This window comes from Tyto alba, unplaced genomic scaffold (genome assembly GCF_018691265.1).
Source record: "Tyto alba isolate M040663 unplaced genomic scaffold, T.alba_DEE_v4.0 Super-Scaffold_14, whole genome shotgun sequence".
Taxonomy (NCBI): Eukaryota; Metazoa; Chordata; class Aves; order Strigiformes; family Tytonidae; genus Tyto; species Tyto alba.
In genome coordinates this window covers 54417342-54437559 of record NW_024881276.1, presented here as the reverse complement: position 1 = coordinate 54437559, position 20218 = coordinate 54417342, and the positions used below count along the sequence as shown (strand labels likewise).

The 20218-nt window shown below is 44.8% G+C and overlaps 1 protein-coding gene across 1 annotated transcript in view; it reads right to left on the bottom strand.

Annotated features, from left to right (window-relative positions):
- The window catches only part of GAP43 (growth associated protein 43), a 61541-nt gene extending 47553 nt beyond the window's left edge, over positions 1-13988 (bottom strand). Inside the window, exon 1 of the mRNA XM_042788831.1 lies at positions 13882-13988. Within this exon, the coding sequence (XP_042644765.1) occupies positions 13882-13911 (30 nt within the window). The 5' untranslated portion in view covers positions 13912-13988. The remainder of the gene's footprint in view (positions 1-13881) is intronic.
- Positions 13989-20218: the final 6230 nt, after the last annotated feature.

The following is a 20218-nucleotide window of genomic DNA, read 5'->3' as shown; positions in this document are numbered from 1 at the left end:
CTCCCATGGAGTCCTGCAGGCAGATATACGTCCCACTCCCACAGAGACAAATATAAAGCAACTGGCAAATAAAGCAAACAAACAATTTGCACTACTCAAGCTATTTCTTCCACGTTAGGAGAAGGGAGGGGAAGAAGAGAGGAACAAACCCATGCTTCTTCTGTCATTTCTAGATAAATTCATGTGAGGCACATGAATACTAGTTTAAAAACTATTGTTTGTATATAGATAAAATAGGCAGAATGACTTCAGCAGATAATTCCACTTTCTTCTTGTGCCTCACATACAAAGCGAGTAGTAACAACAGTGTTCCAGGCTTGATTTGTTAAGGATCTAAGCTGACATCTTCCGACACCATTGAAAAGCATAGTACTAGTTTCAATGATAACACATTTGGCCCATTTTTGCCCAATTATTTTGCAACCCATCATTCACAGGAACAAGTGCAAAGTAGAGTGACTCAGATTTTACATAAAAAGCCTATCTTACAAGCATCTTTCTGGGCACATGGTAGAGGCTGAAGCAGAAAATGTAAAATGGAGACTACCTCTGAAACCTCGCTTTGACTCCCTTGTGCATATTCCTTATAATAGTCTTTGTCATATCTTCTTTTTTCTTGCAAGCCTCCCCCACCCCAGCTACTACAAAGGACAGACAGAGCTCACTGAGTGGGTAGTGATTCAGTATTTTCCCGTTATCCTAATTTCAGGCATGGCAAAGTGCCTTATTTGCCACATATCATTCAAACTCATCACTGAATTTAGAAGACTGATTTTGTCAGTGTCTTTTCTGTGGTGCTATTTTGCCATAATATTTTAGTGCTTCACAAGCCTTAATGGATGTTCTCCCAGGGAGGCAGGTGGGGTTGTTATCTCTATTTTACAGACAATGAAATCAGACACAAAGAGGCTAAGGTCAAAATGGCCAGAGCACCCACGACTTTTGGGTCCCTAATTTGCGATGCCTTGGATTAGCATTTCCCCAGCTCTGTGTGTGTTGAGAGCAGAACTCCATACAATACCAGCTCTGCATTTCTGCAAGTCAGACCCCAGGTGTCTCAGACTGTGAACCCAGAAAATGAGAACACACCAATTAGTGGCCACCCACGGAACACCTCATTTATATGGCTTTTTCATATCACATAGGAACTAGTGGCAAAAGGCAGGAAAAAGCCTAATTCTTCAGGGCAGTATTCAATTGCCAAAACATGAGACTATTCTTCTGTTTCTGAACAGCCCCCTGCCCAATTCACTACATAACCTTCATCACTGGCAGTAAATTAAGCAGGAGATCTATAGAAAACACCTTCGTTTATTGCAAAACTCATTCAGTCCCTAAGTATATTCCATTCTGTGCTCTGAATGAGTCAGGGATCCTATTGAAAAAAAAAAAAAAAAAAAAAAACAAACCAGTATTTGATCTTACAATTAAGGACCACATCATTATGCCCATATGTGAGAGAAGACAAATCAAGATGGATAGGCAACCCTTTTAATTAATTCTCCATATTCTATGTGTTTGACTTTGAAAGCTCGATGTATGTTTAACAAAAATGTTTAATCTCTTATTTTAAAAATGTAAATTAAAAAGGAAGAAAATAGGGAATTTCATAATTTGAAGTCATAGCAGCATTCTCTTTCTTCATATTATAAAAGTGCAACTGTTGCTTATTAAATAGTTGTAAAACTCTTTACACTTTCAAAGCTTTATTCCTCTAATCTCAACAGATACAGCCAAATAACAAATTAAAAAACCACAGTGTCTATTTGAAGAGGACCCCTACCAAGAAAATTCTTATCCAAAGTGGGAAAGCTCTGCAAAATCTGATGTAGTTGAAAAGCATGTCTTTGACTATTACAATTTGTCTCATCCCCCAAAAGTTGGGTAATCCTGACTGTAGGCAGGGTGCCTTGTTCCTTGTCTTGTGTTGTGTAAAGGCTTTGGAATAACTGAAGGAAGGATATCTTCCTGAGGGCTGTATGGACTCAGCACGTGACAATGGAAGATACCACAGGTCAGCTTTAGTTCTGTATACTCATGAAGCAGAAAAGCTACTGCTGCATGAGAATATATCCAGTGAAGGTGAATATTATATCTCAGCATGTTTTATTCAGTATTCCCAGCAACTGCTGGGACACACCATAATGGGAGCAGAGGGGATTAAGCACTGAAGGTGAGTGCTAGTAGGGGCACAACACTCCAGTCGGGAATTTCTGAGTGACTGCCATATAAATGCTTTGAGATAATTCATGTCAGGCAGGTAGAAGAAGCCACCAACTGTTAAATCCCTTGTAATAATTCTCTCCTGAGGATAATGAAAAGGGAACCTCAATGTGCAGTTCCAGCAGATGTCCATGTTCAAAAGATGGGTGTTGAAGCTAAGTCTAGGAAGGAGGTGAGATGCCTTGCAGAAACCATAGTCCACTAGAAAATATGGGGAGAACTAGGCACCTCAGCATCACAATACACCAAATAAATATCCTTTGAACCTGCCTATAAGCAAATGCTGAAGACAGAGCAACATGTAAACTGTTTGGGTTTAGGCACCTTGCTCTGGTTACCAGGGAAGCATCTTCAGTTTTGGATTCTAAGCCCTGAGAGAGACAACAACTATAGTCTGTCTCTGACAGCATGCAGTAGATAGGTTTCTATGTGGCATCTCAGTGGAGAGAGTAGCTTCCCTAAATTATGGGAGATGTTGATTCAACTCTCTACCGTACTTGAAAAGATCTCAAGTCTTACCTTCCTCCTACAGAAGACTGTTTAGAGTAAGCCACTCCTAGGTTTTCCTGCTTAAGCTCTTGTGCTTTTTTTCATGGAAGAATTAAATTAGCATGAGGCCAGAGACAGAGAGAGCACAAAAGTAAATATAGCTTTATAGCCTACTGGTTAAGCACTCTTCTGCAAGAGGACAGGCTGGGTCCAGTTCCTGCTTCAGTGAATATTTGATACTAATCATACAAAATAGTGTTGAGAGAGCACAACAGGCCATTTAGTCTATCCTCTGGTCCAGAAGTACCTCCTGTAGCCCTTCAGTGATTACAGCTGCTGTATTTTTCTCAGACAATCTACTCCAGTGCATCACAATCCTCTTGGACTCTTCCTAAAGTCTAGTCTGAATCACTCTGATGGTCCATTAAAGACCATTACTCCTTGTTTTATCCACCCTGGACAGGAAGAACAGATTATTCCCATTTTCTTGCACTTGCCAAACTAGCACCCTGACCCCTCTCAGCCTTATTCTTTTAAGGTTAAACAACCCTAATTATTTCAGTCTTCTTTCCTCACAATTATACTCCCATTGACCTGCAGCAATTCCCACTATGCCAGTCCGGCACACTCTCTCATTGAACCACAATTTCTTAGAGTACAGTACAAGATTAAGGCATGACATTTCAGCTTACATGTGTTCATCATAGCTGAAGGCTTATTAGATGTGTCTTACAGCCTGTACTCCCATTTGCACAACCTGGTAAGATGCTGTTTTCCTTTTTGACAGTAAATGATGTTCTAGACTAACACTGAACTTGTGGTCCTCTAGAGACCTTGTCTCCCCTCCTGAAGGATAGCTACCTGGCCTGCTGGCTCCCATGGACAGCTGGCTGCAATTTATCAATCATTCCCATGGAGAGCACTCTACATTCGCTCTGATGCTGTCCAAACCAGGTCCTTGGTTTGACAAGCCTGTCTTGAATTCCAGTTATTTCCATCAGCCTATACCAGGTTCATGCTACGTGCAGATTTTAAAAAACACTTCCTCTAGACAGTCATCCAGGTTGAAATTAAAATATAAAGTATGATGTATTTAATGAAAATATGAAGCACTTAACAGGCCACAGCTCAAGCTTGTGGCAACCCACTTGATAGTCTTTTGTTTCAACAGGAAATCAGTGAGAATTGTTCACTGAGTAGGATTATCTATACCAGTTCTGCATCCCTGCTGTAATGTTTTCCTTTGGATCATGTTTCTTTGCTTCACTTATAATAAAAGCTTGTGAGATAATGTCAAAATCCTTACAAATGACAAGGTATGACAACTACTTCCCCTGTATCCACAAGGCTTGTTACAGAAGAAAGCTAAATTAGTTTGACATGATCTATTCTTGACAGATCTGTGCTGGCTCCTAATAATCTCCTTTACTTGATTATTTCCACCATTTTTTTTCCCCAGGAATGAAGTTAAACTGAGTAGTCTGTAATTTCTTATCTCCTCCTCATTCTTTTTGAGCCTTCTGACATCTCATCCAGCCCTCATGAGTCTTCAAAGCACTCAAAGATCATGGTTCAGAGATTGCTTCCACCAGCTTTATATAAGCTAGGATGATTTGAAACAACCATCTTAGATCAATAGATCCTGACTTGTTCTGCCCTCTTCCTAGATCCTGAGCTTCCTCCTTTGTGGCTCCTATTAATTGTTTTAGCTATCAACTTGCAGTTGACCATGTTACTGGAGACACACAAAATGGGCCAAAAAAATATTGTGGCCTTATTGACAATGTATGATGTAAAGCTTTAACCAAAGCTCTTCCCTCCCCGCCACGAGTATCATAAACGCTAAAGTAGAGAGTCAGGATGATATTCTTTCACTCTCTTGCTCTGGCTCAATTAATATTTTATTTGTCTGTGCAAAATAGACCAACTTCTCCAGGAAACATTGATTCCAATGTATTCTATAGCCTAACAGTTCATTCTCCTGGGAGGTGGGGGTACAGATCTACTCAGGCAGAGATGGTATATTCGCCATATCTCTGGGTAAATACTTTAATCACAGTGTTTCTGGATAAAAGGAAGGTAGTACATTCCCTTCCTCTTGGATGCATTCTGTGGGGACGTTTGACCCATGTGCTCTGACAAACATCCATTTTGGCTGTGCAGGAAAAGCAACTGGAAGAATACTTGGTTTGTAGATCCCACAGTAGCTTAGCTGTTAAGTAGGTAGTGAGCTGATTATTGCTTAAAAAACTAAAACATGCCCATAAACAGCCTTTAAATGTTTAGGGGACTTTAGGGGTGTAAGTGTAATTATCTTAGGACTCTAGGCACTTCCTTAGAAAAGAAGGAAGCTCTGAAGTTCTACAGCCTACGACAGACACCTCTAAGAAGTCAGCTCAACTTAAAACAGACCCTTATTTCTCAGCTCAGAACAATGGTAAAACACTGTGATACATTTCAGACTCCTCTTGTCAGCCACACCCCAATTAAAAAATAATGAAATTCTACAAGATAAGGCATCATCTTATGGTATCTCTTCCTGAACTGTGGAATCATACGACTCAAAGGAAAAAAACAAAGAACATAAGGAATAATTAAATGAACTTTAAAGGAAGATTTGCTAAAAATTCCTATAAGCCATTAGGGCTCATTTTTCACTAATTCATCAATTCTTTTGTCTTCCACAGAGTCTTGTACACTGACATCATAATGGAAGGTTCTTTTTGCTTCATATCTAGTTTTACCATGCAAGAGGAAGCTTGAGGTATTAATTCACATATTAACTTTGCTAACTATCCTCTAGAAGTTATACAACTTTTCTTTAGTCCGTGGAGGTTTCACTTAGCTTCAGTTGTTCAGTTATTTTGGGGGGAGATCTTTTTTCCTTGCTCCATTCATCCTTTCTTTAGGATTTAATCTTTTCTAGCTGGTATTCTGATTGGAATTTAGGATAAAAGGGAAAAGCCGCTTGCCGAATCTTGTGCTTTGGGTGGGACTGGTAACATCCTTATCATGCTTTTGACTGCAATTTTAACAGTCAACATTAAACATCAGTTTTCTGTTGCAGATGTCTGTCCTCAAAACTCTGTGTAGGGCTTGAAGTTCCTCTGGGTCTTCCACTGGAAATGCAAACAGCAGGAGGGGTTAAAACCACTGTTTTTCATCTTTGATCAAGCAAAGTCTCCATTCTGACAGATTCCACCCAGCCTGTGCAATCCAGGTTTTTGCAAGCTCCCAGCCTGATTACTCCCAACATAACAAGCTCAGGATTAAAATCTTGACCCTAAGAAAGGTGTCCCCCGTTCTGAGGAACACAAGCACCATGTCAGCGCAGCTTTCCAATCTACAGTGAAGTGTCCCTGCTGAGGAAAAACTTTTGGTCCAGCTTCTAAAATCCCCATTGCCTCAGTTCCCCACTATTCCTGTTCCCCGTTGTTCCCATGCTGCCTCCCATCTGCACCACGCTTCTCAGGCACTGTCGAGTACGTGATGCTCTCCTTGCATTTTCTCAACAGGTTATTTCCAGCAGTGGACTTCACTCTTACATGAAACTAAATGGCTGCAAATTTTACTGTCAGCAGATCAGCAAGTGATACTTGTTTCCTTACGTCTACACCTCCAAACCTAGATGTTTTTTCTTAAATTAATTATAAATCCACCACTAAATACCTTATTCTTAAAGCTATGGGCAGACAGAAGATGGAAGGATAGAAGAAAAATGGTCAGTTCAAAACCAATGTGGTTTACATCCTGTTAGTTTCAATTTGAACTAATATAAATGATTATCATCTTGTGCAAGAGCAAAGCACTGTACCATGCTGCCCCAACCTGTCCACCCTTGAGTACTTGATATTGCAGATTTATAAGGTCACTGGACACTATTAATAAAATAAATGGATTAGACTCCATTCAGTAGTCTGATGAACTGGATGTCAGTCTTAACAATTGTAAGAGTAATCGAAATTCTGAATTATTCTCGACATCACCAATTATTAGAAATCATCCCAATTCATAAAAAACCTGAAGTTCCTCAGACAACAGTTTCACTCCTAGCCAATTATGAAAAGACTAGAATAAAACTAGCTTCAAAGCTAGGTTCAGACCCAAACGCACTCCCTGGTACCCCTACATTTTAGGGACATTCAAACCAAGTAAGTAGGATTCTTTTACAGCCTATTAGCTTTACTAATTACCAGCCCTTACAGAAAGGTGTCTCCTACAGAATGTTAAAATATTGCGAGATGTCCCAGCTTTCTATAAATAGACTGTGATTGTGGCTGGAATTAATTCAAGAAACTTCAGAAGTAAGATGAGTAATGAATGGAACTGACATTTATTGATTATAATTTAAAAGAATATAAGTACAAACTGGCTTCCCTTTCGAGGCATCAAAGCCAACCAACCCAGCGGGAGGAAGGCAGGCTCAGGACATCCTCCCTCGGGCCAACAAGACATCTGGAGCAGAGCTTGCCACCCAATAGTGGCATCAGTAGCCAAGGGATGAGCCCAGAAGAAGTATGAACCCTCAGCAAAGCAGGAATGGTGATGCTAGTTTGTACTGCATGCATCGCTCCTATGGCAGCCATACCTCTCCCCAGCTGCCTGCTGGGGGTGGGCAACATTTTACCTATGCTAACAGCAACGTGATAGATGAAGATGCACCACTTTATTGTCTCTGTCTATAGGTGCTCATCGGCAGTAGCTGCGACAGCTGTCCAAGTGGAGAAGAACCGGGGAAGCTGTAAAAGCAACTGGAAGCCCAAAGGAAGAACCCACGTGGTTTTCCTTCCTAACAGCTTCCCTTCTGATACCAGTGCCAGGAAGGGTGAAGGGAATAAGACCCTGGTGGTAGTGGCTGGCGGTGCCAGGAGGAGTCCCCAGGAAGCAAAGCCTAATGGAGGGCTGGTACCCAGCTGGAGGAGAGCAGCCGCAGCAGGAGGACTGCATGGTCAAGGGAGCAGGAGGAAGGCGAGGAGCGGAACAGATGGGGAGGGAAGACAAAATGAATAACAGGTGGAAACAGTACGATCAGTGTAACTCCAAAAGCACAAATTCCTTTTGTTGTATTAAAACCAAATCATTATTTTCGTTACACTATTCCTCCACTCCATATACCAACTGTAGGTTGCTATGGGCTGGATCATTACAACGGCAGGGGAGGAGCTAGCACACTGGCGAGTAGCAGGGAGGAAACTAAGTTGCAGCCCTATTCTCAGCCTCTGGTCCATACTAATAAAGCCTGGGTCTGGGAAGAAAATCAGTAGTTTGTGTTAAAGGAACTCAAGGGGCTAATAAACATCCCAGCACTGCAGGAGTGACTGAGGATGGATAAAGCAATGCTTTGCCTGTCTAAAGCACCTCTCACCTGAGGGCATCTGAATCATTTTTTTTTTTTTTTCCCACACACTGATTATTTAGTTTCCAAATTAAAGAAGCATCTTGCAGAGATGGCCATGACAGGCAGAGAAATTGTGCTTTGATCAAGCCAGAAAGCAGGTTAATAGCACTGCTAGGGAGAGAAACCAGCTCTTCCGAAACCAATTCCTATATACTAACTACTGGCCTGTGGTGCTTGCAACCATGAAAAGCCATGGAGTTTTACACACACACTCAGCAGGTGATAGAGAGAGCTCTAAGGAAATATAAACACCTTCTCCACATGAGGCCATCAGAGCTCTGAGGTTACATGTCACCTCCCGGCGAGCTCAGGAGGATCTTGGAATTATAGATGAAAGTAATGTGGATGGATTCCAGACTTTGACTTTGGGCTTCAGATACTGAAAGGTGTTTCACCCAGATACCTGCTCAGGTATTTCCACAGCCAGGTATTCTGGTATTTCCACCAGCAAGGCATGTGCACCTTCCAGTGGGCCTTTCTGGACAACCGACCTCCTCTTACCAGCCTGGCATTCCCCTGGTTCCTACTGGGCTACAGTGGTTGCCTTACAGCTGGACACACTAGGCCTTCAAAACTCAGATGCAGCCAGGTATGGACTGATGCCAAATCTATTCCTGAGACTTGTTACACTCGCAGCAAACACGAGAATCGCATAGTGACTTCCAAAGGGCATCAACACAGAGAGCCGCCATCAAAAGCTCTCCCATCCTCAGGTGTCTTTAGCTTGGAACTGTCATCAGAGATCGTGTTCATTCTCAAATCCAAATAAAGCCCTCCCTGTGTAGGGAAGAAGCCCAAAGCAACAGAAGAGAAGCAAGTCATTTTTGTGCAGGAGGAGGGGACAACAGGAGAGCTGTACAGAGGGAAGGATGCATGGGCCAGCAGTGCCTGGATTGAGCAAATGGTAGTCAGCAATGTACCACCAGCCTACTGGAAGCATGCAGAGCTCTCAGGTTATACATACTTGCGGCTTTTGCTTCACACTATCTCAGCCAAAAGCAGAGGCAATCTTCACTCTATGCCTGTTGTTTTACCCACTAACCCACCGATCCCTCAGCATATACATGCCCGCTTGGTAAAGACTAAGCAGAGCCCACTTACATCCCATGCCCTCCACATATGGAGCAGATGAGACTCATTGAGAGGAGCACATGCCTCACAGCATGAGGCCAGCAAACCCAAGCAGGTATACATATCCGTGATTCTTATGTCATGCAGGACCATCAGCCTGCTTTCATCTTGCAGTGGGCAAAGGGCCCAGTTCACCTTCCCGCTAGCACAAGAACGCCTTGCAACTTGGCAGCTGCCAGCAGTGGGGAATTATTCCTGTTCTCTGAGAAATGCGGAGAAGGAAATATAATGTCTGTGCAGGGTGGCTACTAGATCTTGGGATGGCACGACAGCTGGCCTGAAATGAGAGCGGACTCGAGGTGAAAGCTCTTTGCACTTTCTCCTTCTAGTCAGTTAAAGCCACATGACTGGAGGAGGGGTCCCTCTCCTCCCTTATCCCCCAACGATGACCACCCTCTCAGCACGGCATGGGCACAGTCTGGAGCTACAGCCCATTTTCTTACCCTGAGGCAGGAGTAGCTCTGAGAACAATCAGACACCCTCAGCACTGGGCCAGGACAAGCCCTCTGACAATACACGTCGGTTCCGTGGGCTGCACACGTGTACCCAGCCTGGCACAAGCAGATACAAGATTCAACGCAGCCCTCCCAGCCGGGACACCTCTATGCACTGGTGGGTACTGCCCGACTGGTTTTTGCTGCAACTCTCATTCAGGAGCAAGTGGCAATCGGTAATTTGGATCAACAGACTGGTTTCTTTCCCACTAAGCATTAGGGCTGCCCTCCCCCTGGAAACTCTGCCTGCAATTAGTTCCCTAGGAGGGGGCTTGTCTGTGCCATTAAGAACAGTTACATTACGTGATCTAGGAGAAATCAATGTCTCTAATAGTCAGCAAAGGCAGCGGAGGAGGACAGGGTGATGGGAGGGGTGTTTCTCTGGGGACACCCTTCTCGGGAGAAATCCCAGGGGTATCGCCCCAGGAAGAGAAATAGTAAGGACCTGGAGTAATTAAACTTCCATGCAGCAATTGTTTACTGTAAGAAGCACAGAAACCGCTCAGTGTCTCTCAGAAAGGCAGAGGCAGTGGCTAGACTCTCCCCAGGTGCAGATGAAGTGCCTCTGCCCTGAAGTCAATGGTCTGTGGTGATTTACACCACGCGGGCAAGTGGAGGGAGGAGGGGTGTGGATGGACACCTTTCCTTTCAGAACCCCTTTTCCTCTCTCCACCTTGGCGTCTAAAGGTAAGACCATGCCTTGCAAGTTTTGAAGCATCTGGATTGTGTGGCATAATTAAGTTATTCTAAATGAGGTCCGAGACATTTTAATATCCTGAGGCAAGAAAGCCTTAACTCTGCATGCATCTTCCTCTCTCTCTTTTTTCTCCATTTCCTCCTTCCTGCACAACTCTCTGCAGTTCCTGGAATGACATGACACCTCACCGACTGGCTGTAATGGCTAGAACAGTTCCCTAATGCTTTCTCCTTCTCCAATTGCATTAAACGGCATCTTTAGAGGTACAGCCCTGTTTATTCATGCTGCTCGTGTGGAAGGGGAAAGAAATGCAGACTGCCTCTTCCCCCCTCCCTCCTTTGATTTGATGGGTGTGGCAGGTTTAAACCTTTGCAGCCGCTGGCTCTCCAGCACTGGGGTGAGGAGGAGAGGACAGAAAGGGAGGGAAGCCGTCGGATATGGCTGGTGATGAATGGGACTCATCTCACCCACAAGTGGGAAACCTGCTTGCGGGTTATTGTTTAATCACTCATGCAATCCAATACTGAGCACATACCCCCATAACGTCCATCTGTTCCAGTATGCGGTGCATGCAACACTTGCATTTCTAGCCACCTATCTAACCACCCAGCTCTGCGTATTCCTGACTGCATCTCTCGCTGGCAGTATAGGTTAAGTTCAATTTTTCAGAAATTGCTTGACCCAGCCTTTCGGTTATGCCACCATTTAGGTGAATATTTTGTGGGCACAGATTCAGAGCTGCGATCAACTGTAGGCAGAAATGACAACACCAAGCTATCTACATCTCTCATGGGCGGGCACAGTCAGTCAGATACTTCACTCTTCACATTGGCATCGCACCCACAAGAAAGAATAATCTGCAAGGTACGAGTGTGTGAACATATTTGCCTTTGAGGGGTGGGAGGACAGACACATACAGGCACACCTAGACACCAATGTGAAGAGATTTCTTCCACGCCCAACACTGTAATTTCAACATTTTGCTCTTTAGCTGCCAGAAAGGCGGGACATCAGGGGCTTCCCCTGAAAAAATAATTTGAGGAGAGCAGTCTTTATTTTGGGAAGGAAACTCCTGCCTGTGCTGAAGAACCCATTCCATCTTCTCTGTGAAAGGTCTGGGTGGGGACAGAGGAAGAGCACAAGCTGAAAACCGAGCTCTTTTTCTTCTCCAAATTAAAGCTTCCTCTGGTGTATCACCAGCTTTGCTGAACAAACTGCTGTATTGCCAGCTTGGCAATTGTTGTGTGTATTCAGGTATAGGAGCAGGAGTTGGGCTCTGAGCCCAGGAACATCCACCGAATATGCACAGGCAGGCACATTCAGGTTGTATGGCTGCATAAGGATCAGAAAGCATGTGCGAATGAGTGCATGTGTGCTTGTGCATATATGTGTAGTACAGATGCGAGCGACTGGAGAGCGGAGATGTGCTGCACATGCACACGCAAAGGGGTGTGTACCATGCAGTGGATTAATGTACAGAGTGGGAAGAGAGGACTATGTGCAATCAAGATACCTGCATGCCATGCATTTCTAAATATGTAAGAATACAAACCGACAGGAATAAACCCACAGAGATGTAAAGAACAGATACATTGGAATATTGTTCGGGAGCTTTAATGCCCAACCTGTGATGGTATGGGCAAAATTATCTCCCCTCCCCCAATAGCTCTCTTCTGACTCCAAAGAAACCCCGAGCTACCTACTTTATTTTAAAATTTGTTGTGCACCTCCGCCCATCGCTCTGTCATTCTGCCTCCCTGTCTGCCTGCCTTCTCCTCTGCTCTTTTCATCCTGTATTTGCCAGCTGAACGTGCTCTGCTGGCTGGCTGCAACGTGTTCTCCCCCTCAGTCATCGCTACCTCCCTCCAGATTTTAGTGAATGTACCGTTAATTGCAAAGCATTCGAAAAACCTGCATGGGGAAAACCAGAGGATGACGCAGGGTCTCATTCCATCCTGTTCACCTGCCCCTCCCCATTATTCTACAAAATTGCTCCTTCGTTTGATAACACACACATCTCTGTTCGGAAACACTTTAACCTGGGTTTTCTTTCAACACTCTGCTGTTCTACAGTAACTGGAGTTACTCACATCAGTGTGTTAGGCTATCGCTCCAGAATACTGCAGTGCTATACTGTAAGAGACATATAAATGTACGCATATATAAAAAAAGTAACCAGTATGGTGCTGTACCTAAGACCGAGTTCCAAAGCTCCTTGTCGCTACCTACATAGCTGTAATTCAGGGAAGTTTCCAAAAATGTCTTACAAAGATATCTGGGGCTGGTTCCTGTCTCAAAGTTCCAACTGCATAAATCCAGCAGCCTCCCGAGGAAGTCCAGGAGGTTCAGCCAAAATAGGCTCTCTTAATCAGAAGCAGGTTTGGGCTTTCACACAAAATAAAAGGGGGAAGGGTGAGGGGGGAATGATCTAAGTAGGTTTTGGGTTTTTTTTTTTCAATTTCATTATCATTTTGGATGTAAAAAATTTGGCACTGAAAACTAGCCACCACTCAAACCTTCTCATCATCCCAGTTCCCTTACAGGAAAATCCAGGTGGTACCATTAGGGAGAATGAACTGGTTTCCAACAGGTTCACACTGTGAGCTTCTCTTATCCCACCCGAGTTCCAAGCTAACAGAGGCGTGGTCCTCTGTCTCCTTACCAGCTGGTGCACAGTTGTCTAACTGGTTGTACTATGAAGGGTATGGCGAAGAGGGTGACTCTCCCCCTCCCCTGGCTAATGCTTTTGTTATTAATTAATTGCATTTTTTCACTACGGTACAGGTTGAAAAAAAAAAAGCTCCAGGTTAATTCCTGCTCAGATTGTTGTAGCATAAAAAAAATAATGCACCTGTGCTCCAAGCCACCTCACAGCACATGCACATAAAGCGTCTCCCATTCATCGGAGCCAGGAGCAATAGAGAGCGTTCTGACCAGCGATCAAGGCTCACTGGGCATCCTTTCTTTTTTGGCATAAGATGAAGAATCGCTTCCTTTATCTCCAAGGTAGAGCCAGATCTCATCACGTTTCCTGCCAGCCGCACCCCCCCCCCCAACCCCCCACCCCCCCCACCCCCAATACATCCACACCCTCAGAACCCACAGACAGAAAACCCTAGGCAATACAACTGCCCACTATTAAAAAATAATAAGAATAGAGGGGAGATTCTGGTAGCTCCCCAAATGTGGATGTAGGCCACCCCCCTTCCCCACATCACCAGCCCTGGAAAGGCAAAACAGTCATGTTGCAGGGTGTGAAAAGAGCCTTCAGTCGCAAGATGCTCAAGAATTGCAAAAGAGATGTCTGCTGAAAGCAGCTGAAATTTCCTCCCCTCTGCCCCAGCCCCTACCCCAGCCCCTCACACACTCAGGCAGACAAGCACCCCACGGACACCCAACAGCCTGGGAGATTTCTTAACGGAAAGAATTATAAAAATCTTCAGCTCTACCTGTTTTGTTCTTCTCATACAGCACAGCATGATCGTATTGTCCCCTTCCTTCCTTCTTCTTCCTTCCTTCTCCTCTCTCCTTTTCCTCTTCTCTCTCTTATCTCTCCCCCCCACCCTCTCCACTCCCTCCCTCCCTCCCTCTCTCTCCCTCTCTCTCGCTCTCTCACACACACATACACGCACACGCACACGCACACACACACCAGGGCAGTTAGCAGCAACTGTAAGGTCCACAGCTATTGCTCACCACACATGCACACGCTGCCTCTGCCTGCCTCCCTCCCTACCCTTCCCAGAATTGTTCACCAGCTCTCCCTGACTCGTCACCTCCCCACCCCACCCCCACCCCAGCAGCCACCCCCCCCCCCCGCCACCCCACCCCACCCCCCCCACCCCCCACCCCCAAGTCCCTTGCCAGCCTCATGAATAATTAAAATCTTCAATCTGGACCCAATTACCCAACGACTTTCCCACTGTACAGAGGCGACAGGGGAGAGGGGACACTGCAGACTGCGGAGGGGGTGGGAGGGGTGGGGTGGGGTGTGTCTGGGAGGCACCGGGCGGGTGGGGAGCCCCCAGCCCCACTCCCACCCGAGCAGCCGAAGCCCCCAGCACCCGGCCCCGGCCAGGAGTGGGATTTATGCGAGAAGAAAGCGTGGGGCGGGGTGGGCACGGAGGGGAGAAGAAGGAGCGGGGGGTATTGCCATGGCAGGCGGTGTATGCCACGCACAGGTGACATACCGTAGGTGGGAGCTGCGAGCTAAATGGGAATCAGAAAATATGGTAAAATGGCTGTTAAAAGTCCCCCTCCCCCTCACCAGCACACTCGCAAACATATATGTATGTGCTGCCTTCTTCATACGTGCAGGCACAGACCCTGCGTGGTGACGTCCTGCAGCACCAAACAGGACAACTTTCTCCCTTGCTCCCTCAGCGCATCCTATAGACCTCCCATAGGCACAGAAAATGATACTCCTGCAACAGTTTTTTGGTTTGTTTTTTTTTTTTTCTTCATTTCAGAATAGCTCCAAAACCTACAGAAACCATCCCTTTCCCTTCCGTATAGATCTCAATTAATTTCGGTGCCTAAGTAATTTCTACGTCTATTGATCTCTGACTGCAAATTGCTGTAAACTATAACGAGGAAGATGTGCATGTTCACACACACAGCCACCCCCCCGCGCACGTGTGGGAACGAAAATGTATGGGTTTGCATGCATAGAAGATCATGGCGATGCGTGAGCCTCAGCGAGCATTAATGCGCACACACACCCCCAAGCACACATCTTGAAAGTTATAACACCGTGTTTTCTCAGAATATATATGAGCAGGATAACTATATCTGTCATTGTGAAAAAATATTCCAGACAACAGTTAAACCAAAGTATGACAATGTTAAACATGTTAAAAATATAAAAAGACTGCTGGATTTTTAGGATTTCATCTACCAAAATTCTAATTTAGCTTATTTTGTTTACTGTGTCTGGGAGGCACAGACAGATGCTGTTGTCTTTTTTAGCACTAATGTCACTATATCAACTTCTCTGCCACACCATGGAGTTACTTCTAATTTATTTTTCATGTAAAACTGCCCGCAAACGAGGAAAAAAAAAAAAATATCCTAGGTTATTATGAAGGCCTTTGCTCTTTAAATATATCTAAATACATTATTAACACAAATATTCACAATGTGTGCATACTTACACAAATAAACGCATACGCGTATAGATAGTTTCTGGAATACCCCTCAGCACCGACTCCTACATAATCATATTCAGTTGCTATGACATCACTGCAGCTCCCAGTACCCCATATTTTTTTAAGGAAAGTAAACAGCATTTCAAAGATAATCTGGCTAGCTATCTACATCTGTATGTAATTTAAGGGAAGTGCCTTTTAGAGTCAAGCAGGTATCAGTGTTAGTCCTGGTTTTACAGTCTAGAAAAGGAAAATAATATTATGATAATGACTTTCAGAGAAGACACTAAACTGGGAAGAGATGCAAACACTAGCTGACATAGAAGTAGACCAAAGGATTAGGTAACCAAAATCAGTTTCAGCTTCAGAAAATGCATGCAGAGAAAAAGAAGGCAAACTGTGCCACCATAAAAGAAGACGGGTAAGAAGTGGAGCAGCAGAAAGCAAAGGGCATCAAATTCGAGGAAGAGGTGTCTGTGACACTGCTGGCAGTACCGTGCCAAGGCACCGAGGAGCAGTGCAGTGGCATTTTGGAATATGCCTATGGGACTTAGGATCCTCTGCCCTGGCCCTAGGAGTTGCTGGGGGCTCACCTCTGCGATGAAGTTAGTGTGTCATGAGCTTGTGGGCACTTGCGAACCCGCACAGCTGCCCCCCCCCCCCCCCCCCCCGTGCTCCTGGGAGATGGGACTCCTCCAGTCAAGCGCGCATGTCCCCATCCGAGAGTGTTGCCCTGGACTCCCTTTGGTGACACTGAAGAGAAATGGGAACTTGAGAGGTGTGATTCAGATCATCCTAAAGCAGGAGCCCAAACTAGGTCAGACAAATCACGCTTCAGAAGTGTTTCAGAAGCTTGTTTTCTTCCCGCTGACAAGGCCTTTTTTAGGGAACCTCCCTGCCGTAGGGAGCCCTGCCGAGGAAATCCTTCCCAGCCCCCGTCTTTCCCAGACACCCACCCGAAGGGAGAGCAGGCTGGCAGCAGAAGGGCTGCGGTGGGGCAGCCAGCTAGAGTCAAACCACCTCGCTGTGCACACCCCGGGGGCAGTTGCTCACCACCTTAGGTAAGAGCCAAAGGCAGAGCCGCCTCTCTTCATGCCCAGCCCCATGGGCACTCTACACTCTAGCTTAATGCAAACCACTTTTGCCAAACAGACAAAACCCGCTTAGTAGGTTCCCCATGCATGTAGAACTAGTGGTGAGTGGCCAGTCCACTGCAGAGTCACTTCTGAGTTTCCTCTGAATTAATCTTCCTACACGAGACCCATAAGCCGAGATCTGAATTTTCAGGGCATGTCAGCTCCTAACACCTTTTTCTTTCAAATCAGGACCCTTTAAGTATATTATAAATTGGACTTTAAATTCTTTAGCCAATTATACAGTTCTGAAAATCATATCTTGGCATCCCTTGCCCTGCCATTTGGCTGTGTTATCACTTCAACCTGTAAGGTAAAATTATCTGGTAATGGAGAAGGAAAAAAGGACAAGTCCACAGCTATGAAAAGGCCAAAGGGAATGAGAGGGAATTAAAGGCACAGACTTCATCCAGGGAGTTAATGAACATCAGAAGCAAAACTCAAGGGAAGAAGAGGAGGTGAATCTCCATTTCTTGAAGTCACCAAGTCAAGATGGGATGCTTTCATCCAAATGACACTTTTGTCTCTGCCCTGCACTGCCAACACTGGCTCATTCAGCACTCCTTCAGAGTTTCTGGATAACACTGCACCGCACCGTGTAGACATGCCCTGAAAGGCCCCTTTGACCTTGGCTTTTGAATCTACATAAATAAAAGGAAGAGCAGTTCCAAAGAATAACATGAATGGGGGGCTATGAAAGGGGGCTGGAAGGAGAGGATGAACAGATTTTAAAAGCTTCATCTGTGAAACTTGACTAAATGATAGATAAGGAGGTGGAAGAGTGTGATATTTTCAAAAGCCACGAGCCTCAAGAAGGGAAAGGAATCATTTGGAGTGATATATAACCCACTCTTTGGTGTATGTTGCATGTTCCTTCGCTGTGAAGGAAGGTATGGTTCATATAAAGTAATTATTAGGATGACTCCTTTAATTCAAAGCCATTAATCCATTTAAAAGGGTTCAGATCATTTCAAAATAACAAGACATATTGGTGGTTGTTACAACATAGGGTGGGTGGACTGAGAAATACAAACCAGTGCTTTTTCCCTGTTCAGTTCTGCTGCAAGGTTTAGCAGTGCTTGAACTTAGCCCAGCAGATCAAGGTCCATACTGGTTCAAGGAAAACGAATCTTCAGTGCAGCTGCTAATTTAAGTTCAACAATAACAGCTTAGGTTCAGTTTTGCTTTGAAGCACCACCTAGTTTCAACCTGCTTCTGGGACTGTAATCAGGCTGATTCCCTGGCCAGAAGAAAGAAGATAGTTTGCCTGTAAGAGCTGTCCCGGTGGTAAGCATGCTAAACTGAAGAGGCGGCTCTTCGAGAGAAGTACTGTGAAAGTCCCGTTACTAGGGATATTTAAAGCTTCAGTAAAAACAGCACTGAAGTGAGCGACTTGCTTTCATTGGGAGATAGACTGGGTTTTCTCTTTATTCATATGTTCCACATATAGTGGTAGCCTCGCCTTTTGTTAGCCAACTTTCATGCTGAAGGGAAAAAAGCCAATTTTATAAAGATTTTTTAGGATCTTCATTTGAATAGGAATTCCTGAAAATCCCACTGTTGGCCCACTTGCATTTTTAGACTCCTCAGTAGCTTTGCAGCTCTGGTCTCATTCGGCCTCACTTTCAGTCATCCATGGCTTAGTGACACAAAATAGTGCAGTGCAACACTACGACCAAACTCCTTTTCTGAATGATTTAGAGTCATGAATCTCTTTGGAGGAGTATCCATTTTTCAGTATAAGGATCACTTATGTTAATTTACCTTGGATTTCCGTTAATCCTGAATTATTAATAATAGCAAAGGAGAGCCTAGTTTATTTCAACCTAAGACTATATGCCACAGGCTGAAATAAGTTGCTTTAATCCCATGATTTTCAAGTCACAATGTCACTTACTCTTGCAAAGAAGGCTTCAGAAAATACCAGTCCAGGAATGCTCTAATTCATTCAGTGCCTTTAATGACTGCTCGGTTGCTCTTCCACCATGACACTGAACACACGTGGCATTATCACCTGTTGCCATCGTGTGAGTCAAAGAGATATGCACAGGTGCTCTGCATTTATTCCCTGTGATTTCCATTTCTCTACCCATGCCTGCACAGCTGGGCTCACTGAACTGAAGACACCTGGCTTTACAATAGGAAACATCATAAGAAATGGCCTCAATAATTTCCCTGTTTTCATCATTCTTAGAAAAAATGTCTTTTCTGTAAATTGTGTGGTGTATACAAACTGGAATATCTGAGTAGGAGCAAGGGTAGAAATACTTTTAACATGCACAAAGAATGGTCTTTACAACCCCCAGGTCAATGCTAATTATTATTGAGCTTCAGAATTATCAAAAATGCGAACACAACAGTTAAATCTCAGCACAGCTTAGTGCTGAAGACCATAACTCTTCAATAAAATGAAATCTCATCTGCTTGTCTGTCAAAAAGAAAAATGCCATCACAGAAAGCAGTCAACCTATCAGCTATTATTCTCAGTGTAGTTATACTCAGCCATGGGGGAATATGATACTTTACAAGCCAAACCAAATATGAGACAGGGTGACCCAGGAAGCCCCTTCTTTCTTCTCCAGGGACCCTTCAATATGTGCTGTTGAGTATACACAGCAGTCCCTTCCTCTGTAGCACAGCCTCAGCAAAACAAACTTTGAATGAGAATCAGTGGCAACCAGGAGCTCAGCATGGGCCAATTTATTCTGCTTCTCCGGCTGGCTCCATCATTTACTCTGTGTCCTACAGTGCCATGACAAGTTGCTGTCGGCATCCAGGCCCACCACCATACAGTGCCATGGTGGGGATGTCTATGCTGCTCCATGCTGTGGGGCGGGATGGGTCTGGGATGGAGGCAAATGCCAAAATGTGAGTCCTCCACACTAACTTCAGGGCATGATTGGAGAAGAGTCGTCCACCACAGTGCTATTTCACTCCCCTCCTGGCTTCTTCAGTGATACATTGCCATTCCCCTAACACTGCAATGCTGAATGTGGGAGCTTCCCAATGATACCAGTACGATGATGTGCTAGTATTGTGGTGTGAGTCAGAATTTCCTGAGCCTTCCGTGGGCCACCTGGCCCTGCTCCACAGCTGCCTGCAACACCTCTCATTCAAGCCAGAGCAGGGATGTTGACCTGGCTGCTCCAGCACTGGGAAGGCGGGTGGGCAGGGACAGGTTCATTCTCCTTCTTTCCGGTCCCCTCAGCTGATCCGACTCTTCCTTCTCTCCAGTAAAACAGCTGAGTTAGCCTGAAGCAGTCTGCACGTGGAAAGATACATGGGGTACCCTGGGCCCAGACATGAAATGGAGGAGAGGAAAAAAAGCTGAAGACGACCTTCTTATGCCCTTCCTTGGCTCTGCAGCGTCAGCTATGGGGTGAAGTTTCCAGGGATGAAAAGCACCCAACAGATCAGATCTGCCCTAACCTTCAGCCTTTCAGGAAAGGGCATTAAGAATTTCTAACCCTCGCCTTACTTCACTCACAGGCATATGATGACCAGGT